Below are 26,161 nucleotides of genomic sequence, written 5' to 3' on the forward strand. Positions count from 1 at the left end.
AATGTTGACACTTTCCTCTAATTTACACATTATTCTGAGGAGTACAATGCAAGCTTATCTGGTGCAAAACATGAGGGAAATCAGTGTTTTAATTATGGGGTCAACGCTGAATCTAGCAAGGCACAGCTAAGAGAAGCAAAATCTCACAAAGAGAGAGAAGAGGATTAGCAAATGTTGAAGAAAATATGGCTTCCCAATTGTGTGGTAATATTTTGCATGCCCAGAGAGGGAACATGAGGGGAACAGCAAAACTAACAAATGAGGGGTGACGTCTTATGCCATGCGAATCTTCAGAATGTGAATAAAGTTATAGGAAAACCCCACAAAAGTTCAACACTTCCTTATGAAGACTCATTTCCAAATAAAATGATACACTGGGGGAAATCTGACACACCTGAAGTTTGACAGAGGACCAATCCTCAACCTCTGGGGACCCACACGTGTTTCGGTGAGGGTGTGGGGGCTCCCCAATGCTTCCCCAAGCACCAAGTGGGTCTAGGGAGACCCGGGCAGGCCTGTTTCTTCAGCTGAAATGGGTGGGAAACTTCCTTTGTGGATGGAGGAACTTCACGTGGTCCAGGGCGCTCCCACCACGGAGGGGCTATGGGGGTCCTCCCCCTATGTGTGACTGGCCCTGCTTCTCCCCCCCCCCACTGAAGAACAGGAAGGGAGAGCAAAAGGTATACAAGCAAATTCCAGAACCAGACAGCCAGTGAAAGCCCAGGTTTAATTTTCTTTTTGGTGGTGGGTGGGGGTGGGGGGTAGGGGGGGTAGAGAAAAAAGAAAGACAACATCCAGAGACATCGTTTGCTGTTTTTTTTCCAACTTTTTGTTTTCTCTCATTTTTAAAACAATATAGTGCACAATGCACTTCTCACAGTAGAATATAATGGTCGCTTATTCATATAAAAACACATTCTCAGAGATTTGTAAATGCACTTAGTGCTGGAACAGGTGGTTAAGGACACAGTACCTCTATATTCAGAGCACAAACCCTTTTGTGCCACTCTTATTTTTTCCTTCTTTTAAGCAGTGGGGAGGGTGGACACTCCTCTGTGATTCCCGCAAAGCAGGTCCCTTGAATCAAACTTATTAAAACATAAATTACATGGGTTGAATGACAAGAGCAGAAGGAATGTTTTTGGAGAGTTCTTCTTTTTTTTTAAAGGAAACTAAAGTATGCAAATTATAATATGCTGGAAAGAAAAACTAAACACAATACACTGGATGCATTCAATGGGATTAGTCCTCCTCTCAGCCGCAACCTGCCTCTCTAACAGGACACACAGCCAACAACAGAGCAGGTGGAGGCAAGGAGGACTTGTGTAATGGACACGGCACTGGCTGGGCTGAGGGGAAATCTATGCTCGCCTCCAATTCTTCTGAAATCATTTCACGAACCCCACTTATCCCACCGCCCAGCCATGCTTCTGACCTGATTTAGACCCGGGTCCAGCCTAATGCAAAAATCACGAGCGGCAACCCAAGCTGCAGGGGGGCATATTGCATGATGTCACATGGGCCCTTGTGGGTCCAATTCCATTAACTTTTGGGGAGAAACAAAAATGGAGCAAGTCTTCTGCTCGTGACATTTCAGAGGTAAATTAGCTTCTTTTCTGCACTCTGCCCTTTCAAATTGTGCGTCCACAAGGAGGTGCAACAGAGGTGGGCTTGAAAGAGACAGAAACAGTCAAAATGAAGGGCCTACGGGGGGGGGCTGGGGGGCTGGGAGGAAAACCAATCCTTCCAATATGGCCTCTCATTCTTTCTAGCACAACTTCCTGGCTGAATAGGCTGGCTTCCCAGACAAAAAGAGGCAATGCAATATTACCGTTCAAAATAATATTAATATTAATAACAATAACAATAAAATGTAAGGTTTTAATTTTTAAAAATCACCTAGGGCTATGCTGACATAGGGCAGAGGGACTCCGTTGTGTAGCAGCCAAACGCAGAAATGTACAGTAGATTCAACTAAAACAAAACAAAAAAGTCGCTTCAAGTTTTTTTCAAGTGTTTTCTTCTTTCTTCCTTAAATAGGCTTCACACCTTTCCCCAATTATTAGCTTTAAATCGAAACAGTGCAAGTTACAGACTTCAACTAGAAAGTAGGCAAAGCTACACAACTAAGCCACCTGGATTCCTAGGAGCAGGCTGGGGAAGGGGGTCGATGCACTCCTGCCCACCCCCTCGCCGTGATGCACGTAAAGCTCCCCACTTGAACTCAGCACGGGACAGAAACTTCTTTCTGGGAGAGGGGAAAGGGACCCCTCCACAGGCAAATCCATCTGGTCACAGACGCATACTCTCTCTCTCTCTCTCTCTCTCTCTCTCTCTCTCTCTCTCTCTCTCTCTCACACACACACACACACACACACACACAGAACGAAGCCTTCTCTCCCTGGATTAGCAGCAAAATTGGACAGCATCTCCCTGTTCACATTCTTAAGAAATAGAAACAAAAACTTCTGAGCTATATAGACAAGCAATTTCCTCCATCCCAGGGCAGCCGGTTCTATGATCCCAGCGAGTCTCTGGGTGGTGCTGCCTGCCTCTGCCTGCGTTCCTCGGGGCCCCTGCTTGCCGCGGCCGTCTGGGCCCTGGCAGTGCCGGGGAGGGCAAAGCAGGGGGCACCGGGGGTGTGTCCGTGGTAGAAGTGGTTTGCCCTCCAGGTTCAGAGCAGAGTGCCGGGGGCTCTTATCTGTAGACGGGCAGGCGGATGTGGGCGTGCTGGTGGTCCAGGAGCCGCGGCACGGAGACCGTCTCGTACCCCTTGCCCAACATCTGCTCCTTGATGCACGGAGGGTGGATGTCGTTGATGAGATACTCCAGCGACTGCAGGCTGCTGCTGAGGACAGAGGTATTGCAGAGCGTCTTGCTGGGCAAGCTGGGCAGCCCATCCGAGGGCTGGACGCCCAGCTCGCGGTGCCCGTTGGCCAGCTCCGGGGGGTTGTAGCAGTCGCTGTTGGGGGTGACCAGGATGCTGTTCCAGGGGGGAGCAAAGTACTGCCCTACAGAGAAGTTCCCGTGCATGCCCACGCAGTTCAATGGGGATGAGCTCACCTTGTCAGCTGTGCCCGTCATGGGGTAGGCACGCAAGATCCCAGCGCACACCTCCGGAGACTTGCTGACGGCGCCCCCGCCCCCGCTGCCTGCACTGTACATGCGCAGCTGCTGCTGCTGCGGCTTCTGCTGTTGCCAGAGCAGGTAGTCCATGCTGTCGGGGTAGAGGGTGGCCTTGGCTCCAAGGTGCCCACCACCCGGGAGGGAGCCCGCCACCAGCTCGGCCCCCTTGCGGCAGTCGGGCAGCATGGCACCCGCGTACGCCACAGCTGCGCCCACTGTCGCCATGGTGGCAAATCCGCTGGCGCTGTGCTTGGCAGGGCTGGGGTTGGCTACCACTACCCCTTGGCACAGCGGTTGGCCGGCCTGCGCCTGGCATTGCTGATTGATCTGGAAGATGATGTTCTGGATTGAGGGCAGGTTGGACTGGGGCAGCGCCAGGCTCCTGCCAGCGTGCGGGATCGTTGAGGTGGCTACCGTGACGTTGGGGGCCGCGGGGGCCTCCATCTGCTTCTGGCTGCTGTGGTAGCCCAACTGCGCTGGGCAGGAGGGGCCTGGGGCTAAAGTGCTCGTCACAGGGTAGGGGGCAACAGCCACATGGGCAGGGGACATCTTAGTCCGCTTGCCCTCCGCGCTCTTCACCACGCCTTTGCTGGAGGAGGAGGAGGAAGCCTTCACGATGGCCAGCAGTCCCTGGTAGCCGCTGGCGTGGACAGGGTAGGGGCTGTAGCGCTGCCCCGTTGTGTCGTACCCGTTCACTGTCCGGTTAAGGTGCTTGTGCTGTGGGACCCTGATGTTGGCGGGGAAGATCTTGATGGTGAGGGGGCTGTTGGCCACTTTCTGCGCGTAGGCGTCCAGTTCAGCGGGGCTGGGGTATCGCGGGGAATTCAGGGGAGCCATGACTTCACCTAGGACACAAAAAGGCAGGCGGCAGTGTTAAGTGGGCATTCGCCTATTTATTTCACAAATAAATTGCTTTTTAAAAAAAACCTTCAAAATTGCTTTATTCTCTCCATAACCAACTATTGCTTTCCCATAATTAAGGTTGCCAAATATTTTCAGATGATACCAATGTCAACATATTGTCAAAAGAATCAGCTCAAATAGTTATTGCAACTCAGCTGGAAACAGCCCAAAATCTTACGCTGGATGCTTGGTGCCCCTCACTCTGGAATAATGGAGAAGATTGTGCCTAATTTGTGATTTCAGGAAGGACCGACACCTCCAGATACTTTTAAGGTGCTTTGCCCTTTTTGTATTACATATATGGAAGATCCGTCCTTCGGAAGACCACTCCAGCCTGGCTAATGGTCCAGGGGGTTGGAAGAGATGAACCTCCAGGGTCCCTTCCAACTCCACATTTCTATGAATATCTGGAATACACCAGACTGTGAAAAGGCCCACTCTTCTTAATTGGATCACAGCAACCAAAAGAAACACACAACTCCCCCCCCCCCGCTTTCCTTCATTCTCCAAGCAGCCTAAATAAACTTGGTGTGGAGAGAGGAAACATCTCCTTAGCCAAGGAGGGTGGAGGGAGGGAATCTCTCTCGGAGATTGGATTTAAACTACATTATACAAGCAATTTCATGGGTGCTTTACGCTACTATGAGAGCTCCACACACACACAAAAGGGGGGGGGGATTCCATTTACCAGCTATAAATCAGCACTTCTTATAATGAGCACAAAAATGTCACTTTTATGCAATTTTACAGATGAACAAAACTGGCGAAATTAACTGTGGTAACCTACTGTAGTCAGCAAAAGGCAGCGCCAAGAAGGGGGGGGGGCGGAAGGAGAAATTACAGTATATGTATTTTGCTCTTCTCCAACTCCCTTCTTGAGCACGTTTCTGCTATTTCTGGTGCAAAAACTCATTTGTCGTTCCCATTATACTTTCATTTGGAGTTTATCTTGAGTATCCAATGAGCCACCAACTGTGAAAATGATTAAATCTACAAAATCTATCTAATAGATGGAATAAATTAGGTGTTTGAAAAGGCTGCCTCTGAGAGAGGGCGGAAAAAAGGGGAGAGCTGCTACCAAGTCATTTAAAAACAACATGCAAAGTCTTTCCAGGGGCTTAGACAGTTTTCCGCTCGCCAAGGGAGGGAGGCAGACCTGAGGGACACACCGGCCTCTTGGCTTGTGTTGCTGCTCTGCGTAGGCACCCTGCTCCCTCCCATAGGCACAAGACAAGACAATCTTCTGCAGCTGGACAATCTCAGCCTGAGGTTTTTAAAAGCAGGTTTGTATTCCGCTATCCATGTGTTCAAATCCTTGCTTGGCCTCTTCACCTAACCAACCTCACGGGGCCGTTGTGGGGATTAATTGAGGAGGGGAGAGCTCCTTGGATAAAAAGGTGCAATATATGTGCAATAAATAACAGTAGTAATAATAATAATAATGAAAATGAAAAATTGGTTCCCAAGAATGGAGAGGCGTATCTCCAAAGACGGATGTGAGACATGACACAGAAAGAAAGAAAGAAAGAAAGAAAGAAAGAAAGAAAGAAAGAAAGAAAGAAAGAAAGAAAGAAAGAAAGAAAGAAAGAGGAATTTGTCCTGAAAGTCTATTAAATGGATCTGGTATGGACAGTCAACCCTCGGCCTAATCCTGACAGAACTTCCATTGCACTCCTTTAAAGGAACAGAAATTCTGAAGATAGTGCCGTATTCGTCAGAATACTTTTTAGAATTCCACAGGGCAACAGGCTCTGCCCCCCCCCCAGTACGTTTTCTGTCTTCTTCGGCGGCACAGGAGCAGAAAGAAACTATTTTTGAAAACCCTTGCTCTGCTTGAAAACCCTTGACCCTCTCTGAGAGTGGAAATGGCCGGCTGCTCCTTATACCATGGCAGGAAACCAAAAATACCTCTACCCCCTCCCGCCCGCCATCTCTCCCAGTGGCTACATTAAATCCAGCTCAAAGGACTGGGTTTTAATTGACTTAATAGACTCGTTAATAACAATGTCTATTTAAGACACCTGTAAAAAGCCCATAACATTAACGTAATGGGGAAATGGCCAGTGGACCCATCCGCCTTGCTTTTTAAACGACCTGCTGCGGTGGGTTTTAATGGAAGCCTGCGATTAATGGACTGGGGGAGGGGGGGCAGCTGCTCCAGTGGAGCTCACTTGGATAAACACACATTTTGCATGCAGGGTGATGCCATGTCCTGCTGTTGTTCTGAGGATGGCAGATCCGCCCGAGCTCTGTCCTGCCGCCACAGCCAGGAAAACCAGGAAGCCCAAATAGGTGAGGTGTGTGTGTGTCCATATGCTCACCCATTTTCACCTGGAGAGCTAACAATGCTAGATCCAGGGCTGCATTTGAACCAGGAGTCGTCCCCCCCCCCCGTGCTTCTGATTCCATAAACCCCTCCCCAGCATCCCCTACCCTACAAAAAGCCCCTGTTCAGAACAGTGGTCTGCACAACCCGCTAAGGATTTGCCGAAAATCCAATGGAAAGTAAATCAAGAAAACTGATGAACTTGATCCAGGGACGGCAACTTTTCCAAGCCTGACAGCCATTTACACCTCCAGTGCCCTCTACCACCCTCTTGCCTTTTAGCACACAACTGGGAACAACCATCCAAAGTGGTGCCACCCATCCCTAGTTCAGAGAGTCGCTCCAGAAGGATGCCATGGTTGATGGTATCAAAAGCTGCCAAGAGGTTGAGAAGAATTAACAGGGACACATTTCCACTGTCTTTCTCCTGGCAAATGTCATCATGCAGGGCAACCCAATGTCCCTTTGCGGGATCTATTTTATTATTAAGTGTCCTGAACCTTCTGTTCATTTCCCCCCAACTTCTATAATGTGTTCCACACAGTCCTTGTCCTCTGCTTCTTTGTTATTGTTTGTTGCCATTTATTAGAAGAAAAAACTTCCAATAGAACACAACTGAACAACTGAGGGTCTGACTCAGAACCAGCAACTTCCTTTGTCTCTTGGCAGCTCTTTGCATGGAATGACAGGCTAAGGTCCTGTCTGTGTACAACAGCTGCACTCACGAGAGCTGGACTGGTTGCCAGTGTCCCCTGGGGAGAAGTTTACCTGCAAGATTGCCTTACCCCAAATATGCCCCCTTTGATACACTTTGATCTGAGGTGCCACATAACACGTATTCCGAATTTGTTAGAAATCAATCTTCTAGTGTGGCAGCAGCCACACACTTTGGAACGCCCTGCCTTCGCTGTCCTCTTTTCGGAGCCTGCTAAATAACATCCTTGTTTAGGTAAACCCACCCAGACATGTAGAATGTTGATGTATGTTTTAATCTATTTTTAGTTTATTGCTGATTCCATCTTTCAAATGTTTTGTTTTTACTGCTAATTTTCTTGTTTTATTCTCTTTGGAAATGGCTTTAAGTTTTTTTGACTATCAAGTGGTGCATTAATCTTCCGAAATAGATAAATAAATAAGAGCACCAGGTTCAGGGAGGCAATAACAAGGAAGGTTTGATGACCATACAACTTGCTTGTGAGCAGAGGCACCCAGTGGCCCCTCTCAAAAGAGGGGAGGCAGACCTCATTCTTGGGAGGAGGGGTCTGTCATTAACCATGATAAGTGAACGTTGCCCGTATTCAGAGACAGCCTTCCTCATTATCAGTGCCTTATGCTCCCTTCCAACTCCACAGGTCTATCTATGATTATATGATTTTGTGGGAGAGCCGCTTGCAGCACCTGGACAGCTGCTGAGGGGCCCACCTTGCAGGGCTGGCGCCAAGGGTTGGCATGACCAGGCATCTGCTGCAGAGAGGAGGCTGAGTATTTTGCTCAAGGGCCCCTCCAAAGCCTGGAGCTGACACCCTGGATTTGGCCTGGCCCAGCAGCCCCTGCCTTTGGGAACGGAGCCGGTTATCCTCAGAGCCTTTGGAGGCCAAGGCAAGACCTGTCTTGGTGTCTTCACCCTGACCGCTCTCTGCGAGGATTACGGCCGCATCACATGCCAGCAAGACAAATATAGCCCAGGACATCCAGCTGCCACTTGATCCTTGGCTGCCAATATCTCATCAATAGTCTACCCCAAAGGCCCAGCTAAGCCTATCACTTAGGGAGGAAAATAGCCAGTCTGCCTGTCTAAGCTGGACAGGCTCTGTGGCTGCAGTCACAACGCAGGCCGATGGGGAAAGGAGGCCCTCCCAGAGGAGCCCCACAGAGGCAGGTCACTTTGTCCCCCCCCCAAAAAAGCAATATTTGTTTCTTAATTGCTTCCAAGAAGCTCAGGGTGCTCTATGCACATGGTTCTCCTCCCCATTTTCTCTGCACAACAACCCTCGGAGGTAGCTCAGGCTGAGGGAGGCCCAGTGGGCGCTGAGGGCGGATTTGAACCCTGGCCTTTCCCAGGACTGTACCACACCAGCCCATGTGCTTATGGACTGTGGTAGGGAGGCCCAGGGAGCAGGAAAGAGAGGCTGATCTGATCACAGAGATGATGGCTGGCCAATTCCACCTCCCTCTCATCCTCCAAAGCCACCTTTTCCTTGAAGTCTTTGGGCACACACAGGGGTGCCAACTTGAATAAAATATTGGGGGGGGGTGTTCAGGTAAGCCCTAACCCACATAATCACTCATATGACATAGCACACACACCATTTGAATGGCAATGCCTATTAACTGGGGGGCTGGCCCCCTCAAATATTTGTTTTGGGGGGCAAAGGGACCTCAGCCCCTAGGAGTTAGCTCCTATGGGCACATGCCAAAGTCCTCATGGTGGGAGCATGGTCAGGCTGGCTAGGGCTGACATCTGGGGGGCACCTGGTTGAAGAAGGTTGCCATCTTGCATGCCTTCTTTGCAAATAATCTTCAGCATGCACCACTGAGCTGAACTCGAACCCTCCTTCTGACCTCGTCTCCTCCCACCTCTCGACTGCTTTTCCAATGTCAAAATCCAAATACAGAAACCTCCTTGAGCTCTTCTCGTCACAATGCACATTAAGGGTGCAAAGATAATTGCAAGCAACAATTAGCAGTAGCAGGTTGCCGCTGCCTCCGCTGCCGCCATCCCATGGGAGGAGGAATGCAGGGCAGTGAAGTCTCACCCCTTGACTCAGCCTGCCTTGTCAGAGTTCAGCAGGTATTGCCCACAGGCATCCAAGCAAACCCCTAAAAGGACAAGAACTGTGTTCTCTTCAGATAAGGCAAGGGGAGATTCTCAGGCAATTGCATTCTGCACTTCCCCGACACGTACCCGGTGCTTGTTTGGATTCTTGGCTACTAGCCACAATGGCTATGTCCTGCCTCCATCGTCAGAGGCAGCAATGCCTGTGAAGATCAGTTGCCAGAAACTGCAGGAGGGGAGAGGGCTCTTGTGCTCGGGTCCTGTTTGCAGGCTTCCCTCAGGCACCTGTGAGGACAGAATGCTGGAGTTGGTGGGCCACAGGCCTGATCCAGCACAAGAACATCAGAAGAGCACCTGCTGGATGAGGCCAGCGGCCCATCCTGTTCTCTCAGTGGCTGACCAGATGCCTCCATGGGAATCCTGCAAGCAGGATGAGAGCACAAGAGCAACACTCTTCCCTCCCGTGGCTTTCAGCAACTGCCTCGGACCCTGGAAGCAAACCATGATCACCATGGCTAATAGTCTTCCAGAGCCCCCCCCCCCTCCATGATTGTTGCCCAATCCTCTTTCAAAGCCAGCCAAGTTGGTGGCCATCCCCACTTCCTGTGGGAGGGAGTTCCATAGTCTAATGATGTGTTGTGTGAAGAAGTTGTTATACCTCAGTATCCCTGCTCTGTTGGGCAGAGGAAACAACACGAAAGAGACATTGCCTAGAGCCCCAGTAGCCCTAAACATCTTCCAGAGGAGCCAAGCTCTCTGTATGATCTCTCCCAAGAGCTCACCCTGCAGGAATGCCCTGCCACACTGTGGACTACCCAAGGGCAGTGCTTGGATGGGGGTCTGCCCTGTGGTCTGGCTGCTGCCGAGACCCAGGGCTAGCGGAGAACAAGGTCAGCTGCCACCCCAACCACCCTCCGGATGACACATCTGCATTCCCCTCCATGCTAGCGTGGCCGTCCTTGGAGGATGAAGCATGGCAAATACTCAATTAACATGACACTAATTAACTGGTGGCACTCGCAGAATCCCTAATGAAAATGGCTCCCAGTGAGAGGGCTGGCGGGAAAGGTTCCCGTCTGGCGGAAGCAGGAGGTGGGAGCAGCAGGGCAAGCGCCCGCAAGGTCAAAGCTCTGTGGTGCCCTATAGGATCCAGCTGTGCTGTTCCAGTGCTTCTGAGACCCACAGCCAGAGGAGGGCAGGCAGACCTCCCCAGCATGGAGGAGGAGAGATAAGCTGCAGCCATTGTGACCTGCCCATTGCAGGGGCAGGAATTGCACAAACTGCACTCCTGTTCCATGTCACAATGCCAGTGAGCAACAGCTCCAGAGCCACACCAGTTGCTCTGTACGGGCGATGTCCTGAACCACGGAGGTGCCTGGCCTCCCCAAACAAGCGGCTTGGCTTCATTTGGTCTGCAGGCATCATTCACTGGGGGGCACTGACTGGCTCCCTGTTTGTGGCCCAGATTGTGAAGATTATTCTGTGTGTGTTTCAGAGCAGACTAGATGGTCCCCCTCTCTCTCCTCCCTCTTAGGAGTCTGTGAACGATGCAAACTCTTCTGTGCACTTATTCCCTCTTTTCAAATCCCTGTTGACTTCAATGGGATTTCAAGCTGGGGCCGTGAGTTGCCCAGGCTAAAAGCTATTAACATTCTACTCCCAGGCTATCCAAATCCTGGGCCAAGAAGAGCTGAACTCTGTGACCCTGAATAATTATGTCTTTAATTCCTCTTATTTTGCGTAATTTATTCCATAGTTCTTTACTGATTTGCATAATTTACCTTGCTTTCCCCTAGCCTTCGGGGGGGGGGGAGATACAGTACTGAGAAGGGCACTGAAGGTCTGCCCCTCTGACCATCAGAAATCAATGGCTACCTGGCCTGCTCTCCCCACACATGCACAAGGGGCTCTCCACCTGCTCATGATTCCTTAAACCAGGGGTCAGCAAACTTTTTCAGCAGGGGTCCGGTCCACTGTCCCTCAGACCTTGCGGGGGGCCGGACTATATTGCCACTGCGAGTAAAGTACAGGAAAGGCACCAAGCAGCCCCTGGAAGATCCCTCCCAGATCAAGGGAGAGAGGCTGTGTCACTGCCTGAACACCAGTTGGGCTCGCTGTGACAAGCTGCAAATTCCATGTGTTGTCACATCTCAGGGTGACGCAGCGAACCCCCACTGGGAAAATTATAGAGCTACCAATTTCCGAGAGGGTTCCTGGCGCACTCCTGCACTCCACTGGCAAGTGCTTCTCCCTCCCTGCAGTAATTACTGCTTTCTAACGGGCCGTAATTACTCTCCCCAATCACCCCGTCACCCGTCATGCATAGGCAGCCTCGCCTTGACATGCAGCCGCGGTTGCCAGCACCAACGGCCTGCCCTTTCCCTCACCCCTTCTCCCCTTGCAAGCGGAGCTGTCAGCGGCTGCGGCAGCAAAACCCTTCTCTGGCCCAGGCCCCAGGTGCTCCTCCGGTGGAGGCTGCTGCCATCTGCTCCAGCTGAGCGTTGGGTGACTAAAGCCACGGCTGCCTTCGCACAGCTCGGCTAGGGCAAGGTGCGTCCAGGCAGAGGGGCTTCAGAAATGCCATGGCAGGAGATGGCTAGGTGACTCTACAATCTTATGGCCCTGGGGGAAGAAATCTGGATTGGGCAGGGCAGGGCTGAGCCCACTTCTGTCTTGCCAGATCCCAAAATCTACTGATCACAGACCAGTGAGAAGGGAAGAAAAGGCTGCCTCGGAGAACAATTTTGAACAGAGCAACAGGTTTGCAAGACTGGGACTGAACTGAGCTCAGAGCCCTTTCATACCAAAACCTGCACCTGGTTTGCCTTCTTTGTTTCAGCAGCCAAATTTAGGCAGAGAAGTCATTTTGCTGGTGCCATTTGTTCAACAGTCACTGAACTTCTCTTCTGAAGCCCCCCAAGGCTGTGCTCCCTCACCCGTTTACTGGGCACCCGCTGCGTTTCCAGTGCGGGGCTCTTAACCTGAGTTCAAACGACTTTGACATGCACACAAATCCTGTTCTTTTATTTAATAAAACTCTGGTGCTGGACAGGGTCACCAGCCAAGTTGCGAAGATCTTTGTGAAAACCTTCTGTGGGGCTGAGGGTTTCGGCAGTGCGCTCCTACCTGAGTGTGTGCATAATGGGAGGCGCCCCCCCTTTCTTGCAGCCCTTCTTTCGGGGCTTGGCCTCTTCTCTCCCTTGAGCCACTCAACGTCACACTCCTCCCAGCCTGGACGTACGAGGGATCAAGAGATCTCTTGGGTGTTTGGGGAGAGGCGAAGGTGCATTTGGGCATCATGTGTTTATGATGGCGACAAACAGGCCTGAAGCAGAGTCAGCCCTGCTGATGTGAGGAGCTGTGGGGGAGCACTGTGAAATGGCCCCCAAGCCACATACAACTTCACTGTGAACACACCCAACGCTAACAGCCACCACAATATGTGGCTGCAGATTTATTCAGCAAGACATTTATATTCCGTCCTTTCTTCCAAGGAGCTCAAGGTGGCATACATAGTTCTTTTCCTTCCTTATTTTATCCTCAAAACAATCCTGTGAGGTAGGTTAATCAGAGAGGCAGTGACCGGCCCAAGGTGGCTCAGGGAGTTTCATGGCTGAGTGGGGGGTTGAACCCTGGTCTCCCTGACCCAGGTCCAGCACCCTTAACTGCTGCACCGCACGGGTCCCATGTTTTGTAGAGTTGGAATCGTCGGCAACGTTTTCCGGTTGTGGGCCGGAGGATTCCCATGGGCTGGACGTGCGCAGAAGCTATTTCCGGCGCCGTGCTGCCCATGTCCGGGATGCCGGAAATGGGTTCTGCGCATGTCCGCAGCGCTGGAAATCGCTTCTGCGGCTGCGAAGGTGCAGGCACTATTTTCGGCACCACTCGACGAGTCCCCGAGCTGCACTGCGCCGGTTTAGCACAGCACGCGGGGGACTTGCCGAGCGGGCGGCTCGTGGGCTGGATAAACGGCCTTTGTGGGCTGTATCCGGCCCACGGGCTGGAGGTTGCTGATGTATGGTCTAGACCAACCCCCTGCAATGTTACGTGAGCCCCACAAAGGAGTCCTTCCTGTTGTCTGTCCAGAGCCCACGGCCAATCGCTGGGCGGCTCTGAATTCTAACATTCTGCAGGTGGGCAAAACCTCTCTCACTACCCACAGGCATTGGTCTGAGAGCCAGTGGTGGTGTGATAGTCAGACTAGGGCCTGGGTTCAAATCCCCACTCAGCTTTGAAGCTCACTGGGTGAACTTGGCCAGTCACTATCTCTCTCAGCCTAACCTACCTCACAGGATTGTTGTGGGGATTAAATAGAAGGAAGAGAACCATGCACGCCAAAGGGTAGAAATCCAATGAATGAATGAATGAATGAATGAATGTATAAAGGAAATTGGGTGTAGAGGCCTGCAGCTCTTGTGGACTACAACTCTCATTAGCCGCAGACAGCACAACCGACGGGAGATGTAGTGCCAAAGAGCAGGAGAGCGCCATTGTTGGGGAAAGCTGTTCTTTTGTTTCTCCAGAAGAGGTTAAAGCAGGCATCCCCAAACTTTGGCCCTTCAGATGTTTTGGACTACAATTCATATCTTCCCTGACCACTGGTCCTGTTAGCTAGGGATCTTGGGAGTTGTAGGCCAAAACATCTGGAGGGCCACAGTTTGGGGATGCCAGGGTTAAAGCCTCAAAATGCTCTGACCTTTCCTTGCAGAAAAGCCAATGACACACCTTTGTGTCCTCTCCCCCGCCTCCCATGATGCTCACCTCTCATGGCTGGCTGGCTGCTGGCTCCCTGGCCTGATCTTGCTTTTTAATTGGCACAGAGGACACTGCCCAGGACAAGAAACCCCAAACCAGCAGTCCTCCCTCCTGTCTCCCAACCCCACAACCTGTTCCCTTTCCTCCATCTTTGCATTCAATAACAGCTAAATAATTGAATCATCTCAGCTGCTGAAGATTTGCTTTGAATTTTATTAGAATTTTAAATTGTTTTGTTTCTTCAGTATTTTATTACTGTAAATGGAAAACCTATCGCCTGCAGTAATAATCCGATGGCTTTTTATATTACTCTGAGCGTCTATACTGGAGGGAGAAGGGTTGCAGGCAGGCAGGAGAAGCCATTAGGAGGGCAGCAGAGGCTTATGAGATTATGCCTGCAGCAAGGCAAGGATTTTGCTCCCTGCAAATTGTCCAACAGGCTGGCTCGGAGGCAGATTTAGGCCCAGATCTGGGAATATTGCAATGGGAAATAAATCTTAGGACTTGATTAGGGGGTGAAGGAAGTTCTGGGGGTGGGGAGAGCTGATGGATGCCAAGCCAGCCCATGGCACGCCCACGACTAATTTGGTACATCTATTCTGAACTACACACGGCATGGACTGTGAGTTTATTTGATGTCACCGAGTGCAACCATCATTCGACACCCCGGGCTGTATGAAGGGTGGCAAAGTCAAGGTTAAATGTGGGAGAAGGCCAAGCCCCATTGCACACACCCAAAGCGCACCAAGGTCAACTCTACATTCACACAAGTGTATGACTGCATCTCACACCATTCTGGTAACTCTAGGAAATGGAGACCCAGCAATGGGAGAGGCCTGTGGCTGTCACGGCCCCCTCATCTGGCTGGCTCTCCGTGGAGGCCAAATGCTGGTCTGTACGCGAGATCCCTCTTTGGATCCAGCCAAGCAACTCTACATACTTTGGAATGGAGGGGCAAAATATGAAAAGCAATGCCCCGCCCCACAAAACCTGGAACCCTCTCACATTGTACAGCACAAGCAGCAACACAGCAGCAACACAGAGAACATGAGAAGTGTCTGGTGGATGAGGCCCAAGGGGGCCCATTTTGCACAGCACCCTGTTTTCACAATGGCCACAATGTTTTCTTCTGTGGGAAACCAGCAAGCAAGACCTGGGCACAAGAGCAGTCTCCTGCACTATGGGTTCTGGCAACCGGCATTCAAAAGCATTGCTGCGCCCTCAATACTCCTGTGTTAAGGACTGTGGCCCAACCATCACAAGGGAAGTCGGCCATGGATTGAGCAAACAACTTGTGATGTTTCTTGGACAGGTTGACCAGCATATGCACTGCCACAGAACAGATTGGCGTGGAAGTCCTGAAGCCTACAGCATCCTCCTCCCCTGGGATGAATGCTCAGGTGCCACAGAGGGATGCTTGGGAGCTCCCTGGAAAAGACCCAGCCTAGGAGGTTTGCAGCAAGAACAAGGGCTGAGCTAACAAGGACTCACTACTTTCCAGAAACATTTCCAGCAATGTCTAAAACTATTCTCCCAACCAAAAAACGTTTCAGTGATTGCTTTGGAAGTGATTCAGAAAGTGTCGCTGAGTTGACTACATCTGTCCTCAGTGACATGGACAAATACGGCCAGCTATTTATCGTTATGACCGACTGGTGGGCTTCACCCGCGTGAAGGAGAAAAGGAGCCCCATCCAGGGGAAAAGCAGCTGCTGCTGTGGGAACTAATGGCATTGAGCGGAACTGAGGGGAAACAAAATTATTGCAAGGAAAGCATCTATCAGAGAAAGCACTTGGCCCAAAACAGAAAGAGGAGTCTATTTGGGCTACGTAATAAAAGGTTAACACTACACAGAACAGCAGCCAAGAGGCACATTACTTGGAATCAAGAGGCTCCCACCTCCAAAACCTTCCATCTCTCCACCTCCCCCCAGAGCCCTTGCCTTTGAGTAACATTCTGCAAGCTCTGCTTCCACGAGGGGCGGCCAGGAAAGCTTTGCCAACAGCAGTGAACATGCCGTGACATCACAGGAGTCAGGGCTAATGAGGACGGCTCCCAGGAGACGCACCAATTTCAGCCCATTGTATATATCAGATTAACTGGCACAGGGCTGGAGGAGAGGCATCCCGCAGGGGGCTCAACAGAAGCATTCTTACTGTCGGGAGAGGAGGGGGAAGCCCCTAATTGGGAAGCTGGCTAGGCCTGTGTGAGGCAGCAGTCGGCCTGTCCAGACTCACAACAGTTACCAATTAAAGCAGACTACACTGTGAAACCAGTTCCGGTTAAATTCAGGCACACAATGGCCTCCGCCAAGGCCCAGCTGCCAGAGCGCCTAATTAACCCTGGTTTTTAACCGTACACTTTTTTTAAAAAATGTGCCAAAAATCAGTTACAAAGTGGAGAACAAGGCAGGGTTAATCGCGGAGCCCCTTCGATTGCAGAGGCCCTTGTGGAGGGGGTGGGAATGGGTCTGTCCCCCCATTGCTCAGCTGTCTGCCTGTCTTGCGATTTGGCTCCCAAGGAGCTCAAGCTACAGCGAAGGAGCAAGGGCTCATTTGGATACTGACAGCTAAGAGCTGCGAGGCTCAAGGCAGAGATGGCAAATAGAGGGAGGTGGCAATCACCCGCCCTCCCTCCTCCTCCTCCTCCCAGGACCAGAGTGGGCACCAGAGCCACAAGCTGGCATGGGGGCCTCCAAAGAAGGGCTGCTTCTTCACTCCATCTCAGCCCAGCCTCACACTGACAACCTTGCTTTGACAGCAATTAAAACTCTGGGAGATTCTGCATGCTCAACGACCAGAGCAATTGGGTTACTGCCAGAGTAAACAGAGAAGCACCTTGCCCGTTGGGGCTCAGGGGGTTGTTAGAAGCAGGGGGCTTGTTCTCATGAGCCGAGGGAACACCAAGAGAGGAACTAGCTCCCTTCATTCTAGGGGCACCAGTCTCTGTTCCTCGACTCCTCCTCACATACCTGTTCCCTGTCCTTCCTTGGTTAGGGTCTCAGGGCAGCTTACAAAACGACAGTTAATAAATTCCAAGAAGTCATCGGCTTCTTCTTTTTCTTTGTTGTTGTTATATCAAATTTGTATACCACCTTTATCCAAAGATCCCAGGGTAGTTCACAACAGAAAAACACAAAATGAGAACAGATAAAACATAATAAAACAAAACCAAAACCACACCAACAACTCCCTTCCCGCAAAAACATTTTTAAAAACCATAGAATGTTAATCAGTTGAATGCCTAAAACAGGGGTCAGCAACCTTTTCCAGCCGTGGGCCGGTCCACCATCCCTCAGACCATGTGGTGTGCCAGACTATATTTTGCAAGTGGGGGGAATGAACAAATTCCTATGCCCCACAAATACCCCAGAGATGCATTTTAAATAAAAGGACACATTCTACTCATGTAAAAACACGCTGATTCCAGGACCGTCCGCGGGCCGGATTTAGAAGGAGATGGGACCGCATCTGGCCCACGGGCCTTTGGTTGCCTACCCCTGGCCTAAAATAATGCCTATCTAGGGAAGGCACCAGGCAAACTTCCCTGGGAAGAGCATTCCACCACTGGCAAACCACTGCCAAAAAGGCCCTTTCTCATGTTGCCACCCTTCGGACCTTTCATGGAGGCGGCACATGAAGGAGGGCCTCAGGCGATGGTTGCAGAGCCCGGGTTGGTTTCTATGGGGAGAGGCAGTCCTTGAGGTATTGCAGTCCTGAGCCGTTTAAGGCGTTATAGGTCAAAACCAGCACTTTGAATTGGGCCCGGAAACTAACTGGTAGCCGGTGCAGTTGGACCAGGATCAGTGTAATATGCTCAAACTGTCTTGCTCTGGTGAGCAACCTGGCCACCAAATTTATGCACCAGCTGAAGTTTCCGAACCATCTTCAGAGGCAGCCCTACATATAACGCATTGCAGTAATCTAACCTTGAGGTTACCAGAACATAGACAACAGTAGTTAGGCTATCCCTGTCCAGATAGGGGCACAGCTGGGCCACCAGCCGAAGCTGATGGAAGGCACTCTGGGCCACTGAGGCCACCTGAGCCTCGAGGATCCAGGAGGACCCCCAAGCTAGGAACCTGCTCCTTCAGAGGACGTGTAACCCCATCAAGAGCAAGCGATCTCCCACCCATTTGGTCTAGGGATCCACCCACTAACAAGTGCCTCAGTCTTATCTGGATTGAGCTTCACTTTGTTGGCTCTCATCCAGTCCATGACTGAGGCAAGACACTGGTCCAGCACTTCCACTGCCTCACCTGCAGATGTAAAGGAGAAATAGAGCTGAGTGTCAGCAGTATGTTGATGACAACGTACTCCAAAACTCAGCAGTTTAATGTAGATGTCAAACAGCATGGAGGATAAAATCAAACTCTGATCTTTGGTTGATGTTTTAAAATAATAATCCTTCCAACACCTTCACGGAGGCCGAAAACAGGAGCGATGCCTCTGATGCAGAAGGAGATGCCTGCGTGCGGAAAAGTATCTTATGGCCCCACACAGAACAAGGGGAAGCACAAGGCACCCTGTTGCTTTAATGCACTATTGACACCCCTTTAAATAGCCTTGGCTTCCCCTGAAGAATCCTGGGAAGTGGCTTTTGGGAGGCATCCTATACCTCTCACAGATCTGCAATTCCCAGAGTTCCATGTGCAGAGGGATTGATGGTTAAACCTCTCCGGGGTGTGGAGCTGGGCATGGAAGTCTGGGAGAGTGTAGATGGAGGCCCAAGGGGTTGCATCCAGTTACTGTTGTGGGCAGTCAGCTTTAGCCTTCATGTTGGCCAGCTGCTGACCCCCAACCCATACAAGCTGCATAGCCCCTGTAATCGCAAAGGTGTATTTGCTTCGCAAAACCCAGCAGGGCAGTGCACAGGAGGTGCTCCCTCCCCATTTCTCTCGTGACTTTGTGTGTTGCTTGCCTGAAACAGAACAAAGGTCCTGGTGCCAAATGCCGGGGGGGGGGGAGAGAGCAGAGGTTCTAATTAAGCTGGTCAGGCCACTGGGCCTTTGGGTGAGGCTGCCTGCTGAAATACAATCAATGCTCCCCGCATTCTCCCCCAGGCGGAAATGTTACAAATTAAGGCAAACAGAGCTTCAAGGTCCAATCTCTCAGCAGAGGAGAGGTTTTCCATTTGGGGAGAGGAAGTGTGTGTGTAGTTGTCATGATGGTGGCAAAGGGTGATGCTGGATGGGCACTGAAGCAGCAGGAGAGGGAGGGCATCTGTGCCACGACACCAGCGTCAAGAACAAACTGGCTGGCTCTCCCCACTGCCCCACCTCAGAAGGCAGCAGCACGGCAGGCCTGGGGACTATTCCTGCTGGTCTGCAGCAAAGGAGATGCCGTGCACAGCCAGCTGACTGAATTGCCAGGGTCCTTCCATAAGGGTCTCAGCACTGCTCATTTCTGAAAGCAGCAGCAGCTACAGCAACATCTTGCCTTGGTGAAATAGGATGGTGGTCAGGATGCAGGCTGGATGCAGGCAGGATGCAGGCTGAGGAATCATGTGCAATGGCAGCATATGCTGAAGTTAGGGGGGTGGGGCTTAAGGCCCATCTTAACCACTGAGCTCTAATGGGTGGGGCCACAGCTCTATAGCTGAGGAAGGGATTGGCAGAAAGAAAGTTTCAGGTTTGTTTGATGGCTGACCAACATTGCCTTAAAAAAAACAAAAAAACCCAGATCTTAAGACTAGGAAAGATCCACCCCCCCCCCCTCCCTGAAGTTCCGGAGAGCTGCTGTTGACCAGAACATACAATACTGGGTTAAGACAGAGCAAAGATCTGACTTTGTATAAGCCTGCTTGGTATATTAGGGGAGAACAGTCCCCAGTCCCCAGTGGCATCTCCAAGTAAGGCTAGCGAAGATGCCCTGTCTCAAACCCCAGAGAGCCACAACTGCTTGTTACTGTGGAGCAGACTGAGACCGAGGAGGTGCAGGACGGACTCCGACTAAGGAAGCACCCCATGCTGGGACGGCTGAAAGGATGAAGCGCTCCTTGCGGACGGAAGACCTTGGAAGGTGGTGGACTGTCCTTCCTGGGCGGTTGTTGAGCAGAGGTTGGGTGGCCATTCATCAGGGGTTATTTAGCTGGGACTCCTGCACTGCAAAGGGTTGGGCTAATGTCTCTTCCAGTTATGTGATTCTATGATTCTAAGTGCTTCAAAACAACAGTGTTCACAGCTCCACCCACCCAGCCCTCTTTTCTCAAGCCAAGCGATCCCAGAAACTTTCTCAGGGTTGTCCTCCCAATTTTCTCCTCGCAGAGCCCAGAAAACAAGGCCCTGCTACACTTACCCCGTGTGACGAGACACAAAGGAACAGATGAGGCGACTCCACTGCTGCCACCCCAACAAGCCCGTCCGTTAACACACTGGCTTTCTACCTCTGCCCTGTCAGAGAGGCTTTTCATGACACCAGGGCCAGATCCACTCACCTCAGGGCAAGCTCTTTATTATCTGCCGCCAAAGTGGAACCACAGATACTGCTACACACATGTGTCATGTTGCATTTGTCTCCTCATGAGGAATTGGCGCTGTTGACGCCACACACTGTGCCACTTAGGATCAGCGCGAAAACAAACTGTGTGTGTTTGTGTGTCTGGGGGGTTCAGAATAAGAGAGTGTTTTTCTCCTGGGTGGCCTTGTCGCCTTAAAACAGGCATCTCCAAACTTCGGCCCTCCAGATGTTTTGGACTGCAATTCCCATCATCCCTGACCACTGGTCCTGTTAGCTAGGGATCATGGGAGTTGTAGGCCAAAACATCTGGAGGGCTGCAGTTTGGAGATGCCTGCCTTAAAACAACCTCCAGCTGGGTGTCTCCATCAGGTCTTGAAAAGTGTTGGGGGGGGGGCAGCAGCTTCCTGGAATAAGGATGGAAGGAACCCTCTTGGGCTCAGTAATCTAGCAGGCCACAGATTGGCAGGCCCCATTAGGACAAAACCAGGTGACTGCAAGCCCAGAGGCTGTAAACTGGAGCAAACTGGCATAAATTAAGAGGTGTTTGCACCAGCTTATTCTGCGTAACCCTTGGGAACCTAAATCTCAGAGGAAGAGCAAAACCAGCACCAAGAGAGGGCCTGCAAGCCAGCTTCTCCTAGAGGCTGAGGCTGGAGAATTGCTTGAGCTCAGGAGTTGGGGGCTGCTGTGCCAGCCACAAAACAGATCACCGCCCAGGTTGCACCAGCCGGTCTTGTCAAAAGCTCCTTATGTGGCTCCTGTGGGGTGTGTGTGTCTGTTTGTGTGCCCACAAACAGGGAGGGAAGAATTTCTCTGAGTCCCACCCAGCAGGAGAATAGGATACAAGGAACCTCTCAAGATCCTGCAACAAACAGCCACCTGGAAGTGCCCTGCCTCTTCAGTTAGCTTAAGAGTTGAAAGGTTGAGCTGGGGAGAAGAAGCTGGGTGGGTGGGGACAGAAAACGTTGGAAGCTGCCTTATACCACCATTGGTCCATCTAGCTCAGTCTTGTCTACACTGACTGGCAGCAGCTCTCTAAGGTTTCAGGCAAGAGTCTCTCCCAACCCTTCCTGGAGATGCCACTGGGGCCTTCTGCTTGCAAGAGAGAGATGCTCTTCTACTGAGCTGTTCCTCTTCCCTTCCCCAAGCCCTGGCATGTGGGCTGCTGCGCCTGCAGGATATCTGAGGACATCTCTCTACAGACTTTGCATGAGACAAAAGTTACTTCGGACCTTCAGCCGTCTGCTTTAAAGACCAGCACTTGTGTGTGAAATCCCTCTAAATCTATAAAAGGAAGAAGCAAAGTCTCTGTATGCAAAGGAGTTGCAAACACATTGATTGTTCCTCCATTCTTTCTAGCAGTCCTGTGAGGCAGCCCAGTCGTCACCGTGGTTCAGCTAAGGCACTGTGACAGAGAGAGAGACACCTGCCCAAGCACCTTGCAGTCCATGGCAGAGCCCATCTATTCCACCAACCAGAGGTCTCTTTTGGAAAACCCGCAAGCAGGATCCTTGCACAAGAGCAACTCTTCCCTCCTGTGGTTTCCACCAACTGGTACTCAGAAGCATTGCTGTCTCTGTGAGATCTGAACCAGGGCCTCTCTGGAAATGCCCTTCCTCCTAGGCCATGCTGCCCTACATGAGGCAGAAATCAAAATCCCCACAGAACTTTGCACAAAGAGGCAGCCCTTTTGTGGAAGGGCTTAGGGATCTAAGCAGCTGCAGAAGCAGCAACACTTTGCCCTCGTGAAACTGCTGGCCTTCTCTGCCGCCCAGTGAGGGAAGCGGGGGAAGGAAGCAGCAGGCGCAGAGATGTCAGGACGACGGGAGAGGCTGCACAGAGGATGGCGCATAAACGCAACTGAAGGGCCCTGCAGGATGCCGGAGGCGCTTCCCAGCCTCTCTGTTCTGCCATTTAAGCAACATCCTCCTTGAATGGCTGGAGATTAATATTTGATTCGTGGGAAGAGAAGGGGCTTCCTTTGCGCTGACGGACCCCACTGGTCAGGCAGAGAGACCTCTCGGAGACGCTCAACACTCCGGCACAAACGGCGGCAGCAGCGGCACCTGAGTTGGGATCACTGAAGCTTTTGACTGGAGGCTCCTTTCACTCGCGAGGGGGTGGCCATACCAAGAGCAGAGCCTTCAGCGCAGAAATGCTCTCCCTGCATTTAGACTCCCCCCCTCTTTCTCCAAGGAGCTCAGGGGTGGCAAATAGGGTTTCCCTCCTCCTCACTTAACCCCCACAACCTACCTATGAGGTAGGTTAGGCTGAGAGAGGGTGACTGGCCCAAGGTCAGCTTGTGAAACTAAGGGGAAGAGAAAGGCAAAGGGGGGGGCAGGGGTATTAAACATGTTTTATGGCCAAGGATATGGGCATATAAAACAGGACAGCAAAAGAGGACAGGCACATTGCAAAACAGACCTGTAACAATGCACAGTGTCTTGTTTTTTACAAGTTTACTCCCCTCCCCCACTTGTGGCTTTGGCTGCGGGTGCAGCGGGTACAGCCCCCCCCCCGCCTGCCACCCCCACTAAGCTTGATAAAATGAAGACTAAGGAAACCCAAAAACAGCATCTCTGATACCACCTGCCACGCAATAGTGGAGAAGGTCCATCTGCCCACCTGTTCCCGGCATGGGCAACACAACTCCTACAGGGCTGCAAGCAGAGTGAAAGGGGCCAGAATTTGCAAGCCAAAGCAAGCCAAGCTGCAGGAAAGGGAGATTAGGAAGAGAGAGGGAGAGAATGACCTATGTATTTGCTTATTTGATTTGCATCAATTACGGATTTCAAAATCTAAAGCAAAGGAAATGCTTTTAAATAAAAATTAAAATAAAATGAATTGAGATTGTAGGTTGGTTCACAACAATAAACCAGATCAACGACAATCATCAAAATGCCTATATATTTTTAATCGTTTTTTTATTGAGTTTCCAACATAAAACACAACAAAAGCCAAACTAACCTACCGGTAAGAGAGATAAAGGTAAAGGGACCCCTGACCATTAGGTCCAGTTGTGACCGACTCTGGGGTTGGTCATCTCACATTATTGGCCAAGGGAGCCGGCGTATAGCTTCCAGGTCATGTGGCCAGCATGACAAAGCCGCTTCTGGCAAACCAGAGCAGCACATGGAAACACCGTTTACCTTCCCGCTGTAGCGGTTCCTATTTATCTACTTGCATTTTTGACATGCTTTCGAACTGCTAGGTTGGCAGGAGCTGGGACCAAGCAACGGGAGCTCACCCCGTCACAGGGATTCGAACCGCCGACCTTCTGATCAGCAAGCCCTAGGCTCAGTGGTTTAACCACAGCGCCACCTGGGTCCCTATAAGAGAGATAAAATGCCTAAATAAATCAAACCCCAGACAATGCATGAGTCTTCACATAAGTGAGGTAGCAGATAGACCAGCACACACAACCGCAAGCCTGGGTGGATAAAGCCAAGTACAGGATGAGGATGACAGCTGCACCTCCAAAGGCGCAAGGAGTTCCACAAGTGGATTGCCACCACAGAGAAAGCCCTGACCCTCTCACTGAAAAACAGCAATGCCCATCTACGGTTCTATGATTCTATACAGTTAGAAGATTGGGTAAATTTTACCGCATGCAGTTCACGTAAAGAAAACATAATGAAAACGATGTATAGATGGTATCTAACACCAGTGGAATTAGCAAAAATGTATAGAAGAAATCATCAATGTTGGAAATGTAAAGAAAAAAAGGGTACTTTTTATCATATGTGGTGGAGCTGTAAGGAGGTGAAGGCCTGGAAGTGTTTACTTCCGGGTTCCGCCCCGAGCGCATGCAAAGAAGCACTCTATCGGCACTTTGTGCACGTGTGCTATCACCGCTCGAGTTGAGTACTTTTTGGGGTGCAAATGGCACCCCAGAACGGATTGGGTACTCAACCCGAGGTACCACTGTATAATGAAATTTTAAAAATGTTGACATATACATTTATAAAAAAAACCAGAAGCCTTCCTATGGTATTAGGTACAGTAGGCTGAGAAATACATAAACAGGATAAAACATTGTTTTTATATGCAACAACTGCAGTGAGAATGTTATTAGCCCAAAGATGGAAACAAGAAGATTTACCAACGAAGGAAGAGTGGCAGATGAAATTACTGTACTATGCCAAATTGGCAAAACTGACGGGGAAAATCTGGAACCAGCAGGATCAGACTTTTCTGAAAGACTGGAATAAATTTGTGTTATATTTGAAGGACAACTGTAAACAACTAACATCACTAGTAGGGCTACAAGATGTTTTGTAAGGTCAAACTTATTACAGTTAACTTATATTATATCTTATATTATGTATAAGAAAATGCAGTACATAGAGAATAGGTTTGAAAACCATCCATCGGGCAGGGGGAAAGTTGTAGGCCCATGAAGCCAAATGTTTTATTTACTTTGGTACACTATGATGTTATGTAAGAAAGTATATGTAATAACCAATAAAAATCATTATTATAAAAAAGAAATAGTATAATATATTAATTAGGAAGCTATTAAAAGAGGTGTTGTTGCTGTTTAAAAAATGCAGATGCAATTAAAACAGTTTTTATCACTCAACAGAGGGAATTTCCACAAGCGCAACACCCTCGTGGTGCCTCTGCAGACAGACCCCCATAAAAAGAAGCCAGGCTCCATTGCTATGCAACAAACTTAAGACTGTTTCCTAGAAAGACCGTGGGAATTGTTCCCTTAATGAATCACCCACAAGCTAGGCCAGAGCAAATGAAAGAGATTAAGAATCCACAGCTCCCTGCAATTTTATGCAGAAAGAAATATTAGAGTGTTTCTAAAAAGGATGAGAGGAGATGGAAACTCTGAGGACCTGGCTGGTCTGCTACAGGTGGACAATTTGGGGCAAAATCAGATGCAAAAGGCATGGATTTTGTAAACAGGCTTGCATGTGTAAAATCACACATGAAGGTAGCACAGAAAATGCAATGCCACAAACTCCACAGGCTTGCCTCATGAACCCCCCACACTTTGCCCCAATACGAAATGGGGTTGAAGGAGAATAAATTGCCTATTAGGGGGACTGGAGGGAAGCCCAACTCAAGCAATTGTTGGAGAGGCCCAGTGTGCACAATATTTTTAAGCCAAGGCAATTACACGGGAAGGACGATCTCCCCGCACATTGTTTTTCACACAAAGAGGTGGCCCCCTTTTGCAAAAGCACCATTTCTCAGGTCACGATGGGAGAGAGGGAACACTTGCTTTGGAAAGGGGGGTTCTGCAGAGCCTGTGTCCTGAAGCCACGCCCGGGGCTCTGAGGTGCACCAGGCACATTCCCAGATTTGCTGGGTGTTTCTCATCACACCTGGAAGCAGAGCAGAAAACAACAGAGCTCTTGAAGAGTGAGGAGGTGGGGGTTTATCACCTTATTTTCCACCTCTGGCACAGTGGAGCTTTAAACTGTTATAACCCAACAGAAAGAATTAACAATATCCTACAATCTAACAACAGGGCAGGATTCTTTGCATGCAGCTGTTAAAATCCAGAGGGCCAAGGCAGCTTTCACCATAGAACCACAGAGCTGGAAGGGACCCTAAGGGGAACCTTGGCCAACCCCCTGCAATCCAACCTCCTCCAACTTGCCTAGGAGTGGGGGTCCTCAGGCAGAGGTCCCAATTCTCCATCCATCTGGCCCACCAGACTCTGCCCAGGTTCCCTCCCCTTGCTCCAAGCAAATGCCACTGAGCTATGCCAATTCCACTTTCTCAGCTAGAGGGTAGACAGATGGGGTGGGGTGGGGCATGTAGAAACTTCTGCTCTTTTGCACAGCTGTGCAAGAGTAA

The 26,161-nt window shown here is 50.4% G+C and overlaps 1 protein-coding gene across 2 annotated transcripts in view; it reads right to left on the minus strand.

Annotated features, from left to right (window-relative positions):
- Window positions 1–773: 773 nt before the first annotated feature.
- Window positions 774–26,161, minus strand: part of FAM222A (family with sequence similarity 222 member A) — a 77,951-nt gene continuing 52,563 nt past the window's right edge. For both annotated transcript variants that reach the window (XM_035135391.2, XM_060282069.1), the window contains one exon: window positions 774–3,971. In XM_035135391.2, the coding sequence (XP_034991282.2) occupies window positions 2,698–3,971 (1,274 nt within the window). In that variant the 3' untranslated portion in view covers window positions 774–2,697. The remainder of the gene's footprint in view (window positions 3,972–26,161) is intronic.

Source organism: Zootoca vivipara, chromosome 13 (genome assembly GCF_963506605.1).
Source record: "Zootoca vivipara chromosome 13, rZooViv1.1, whole genome shotgun sequence".
NCBI classification, from domain to species: domain Eukaryota; kingdom Metazoa; phylum Chordata; class Lepidosauria; order Squamata; family Lacertidae; genus Zootoca; species Zootoca vivipara.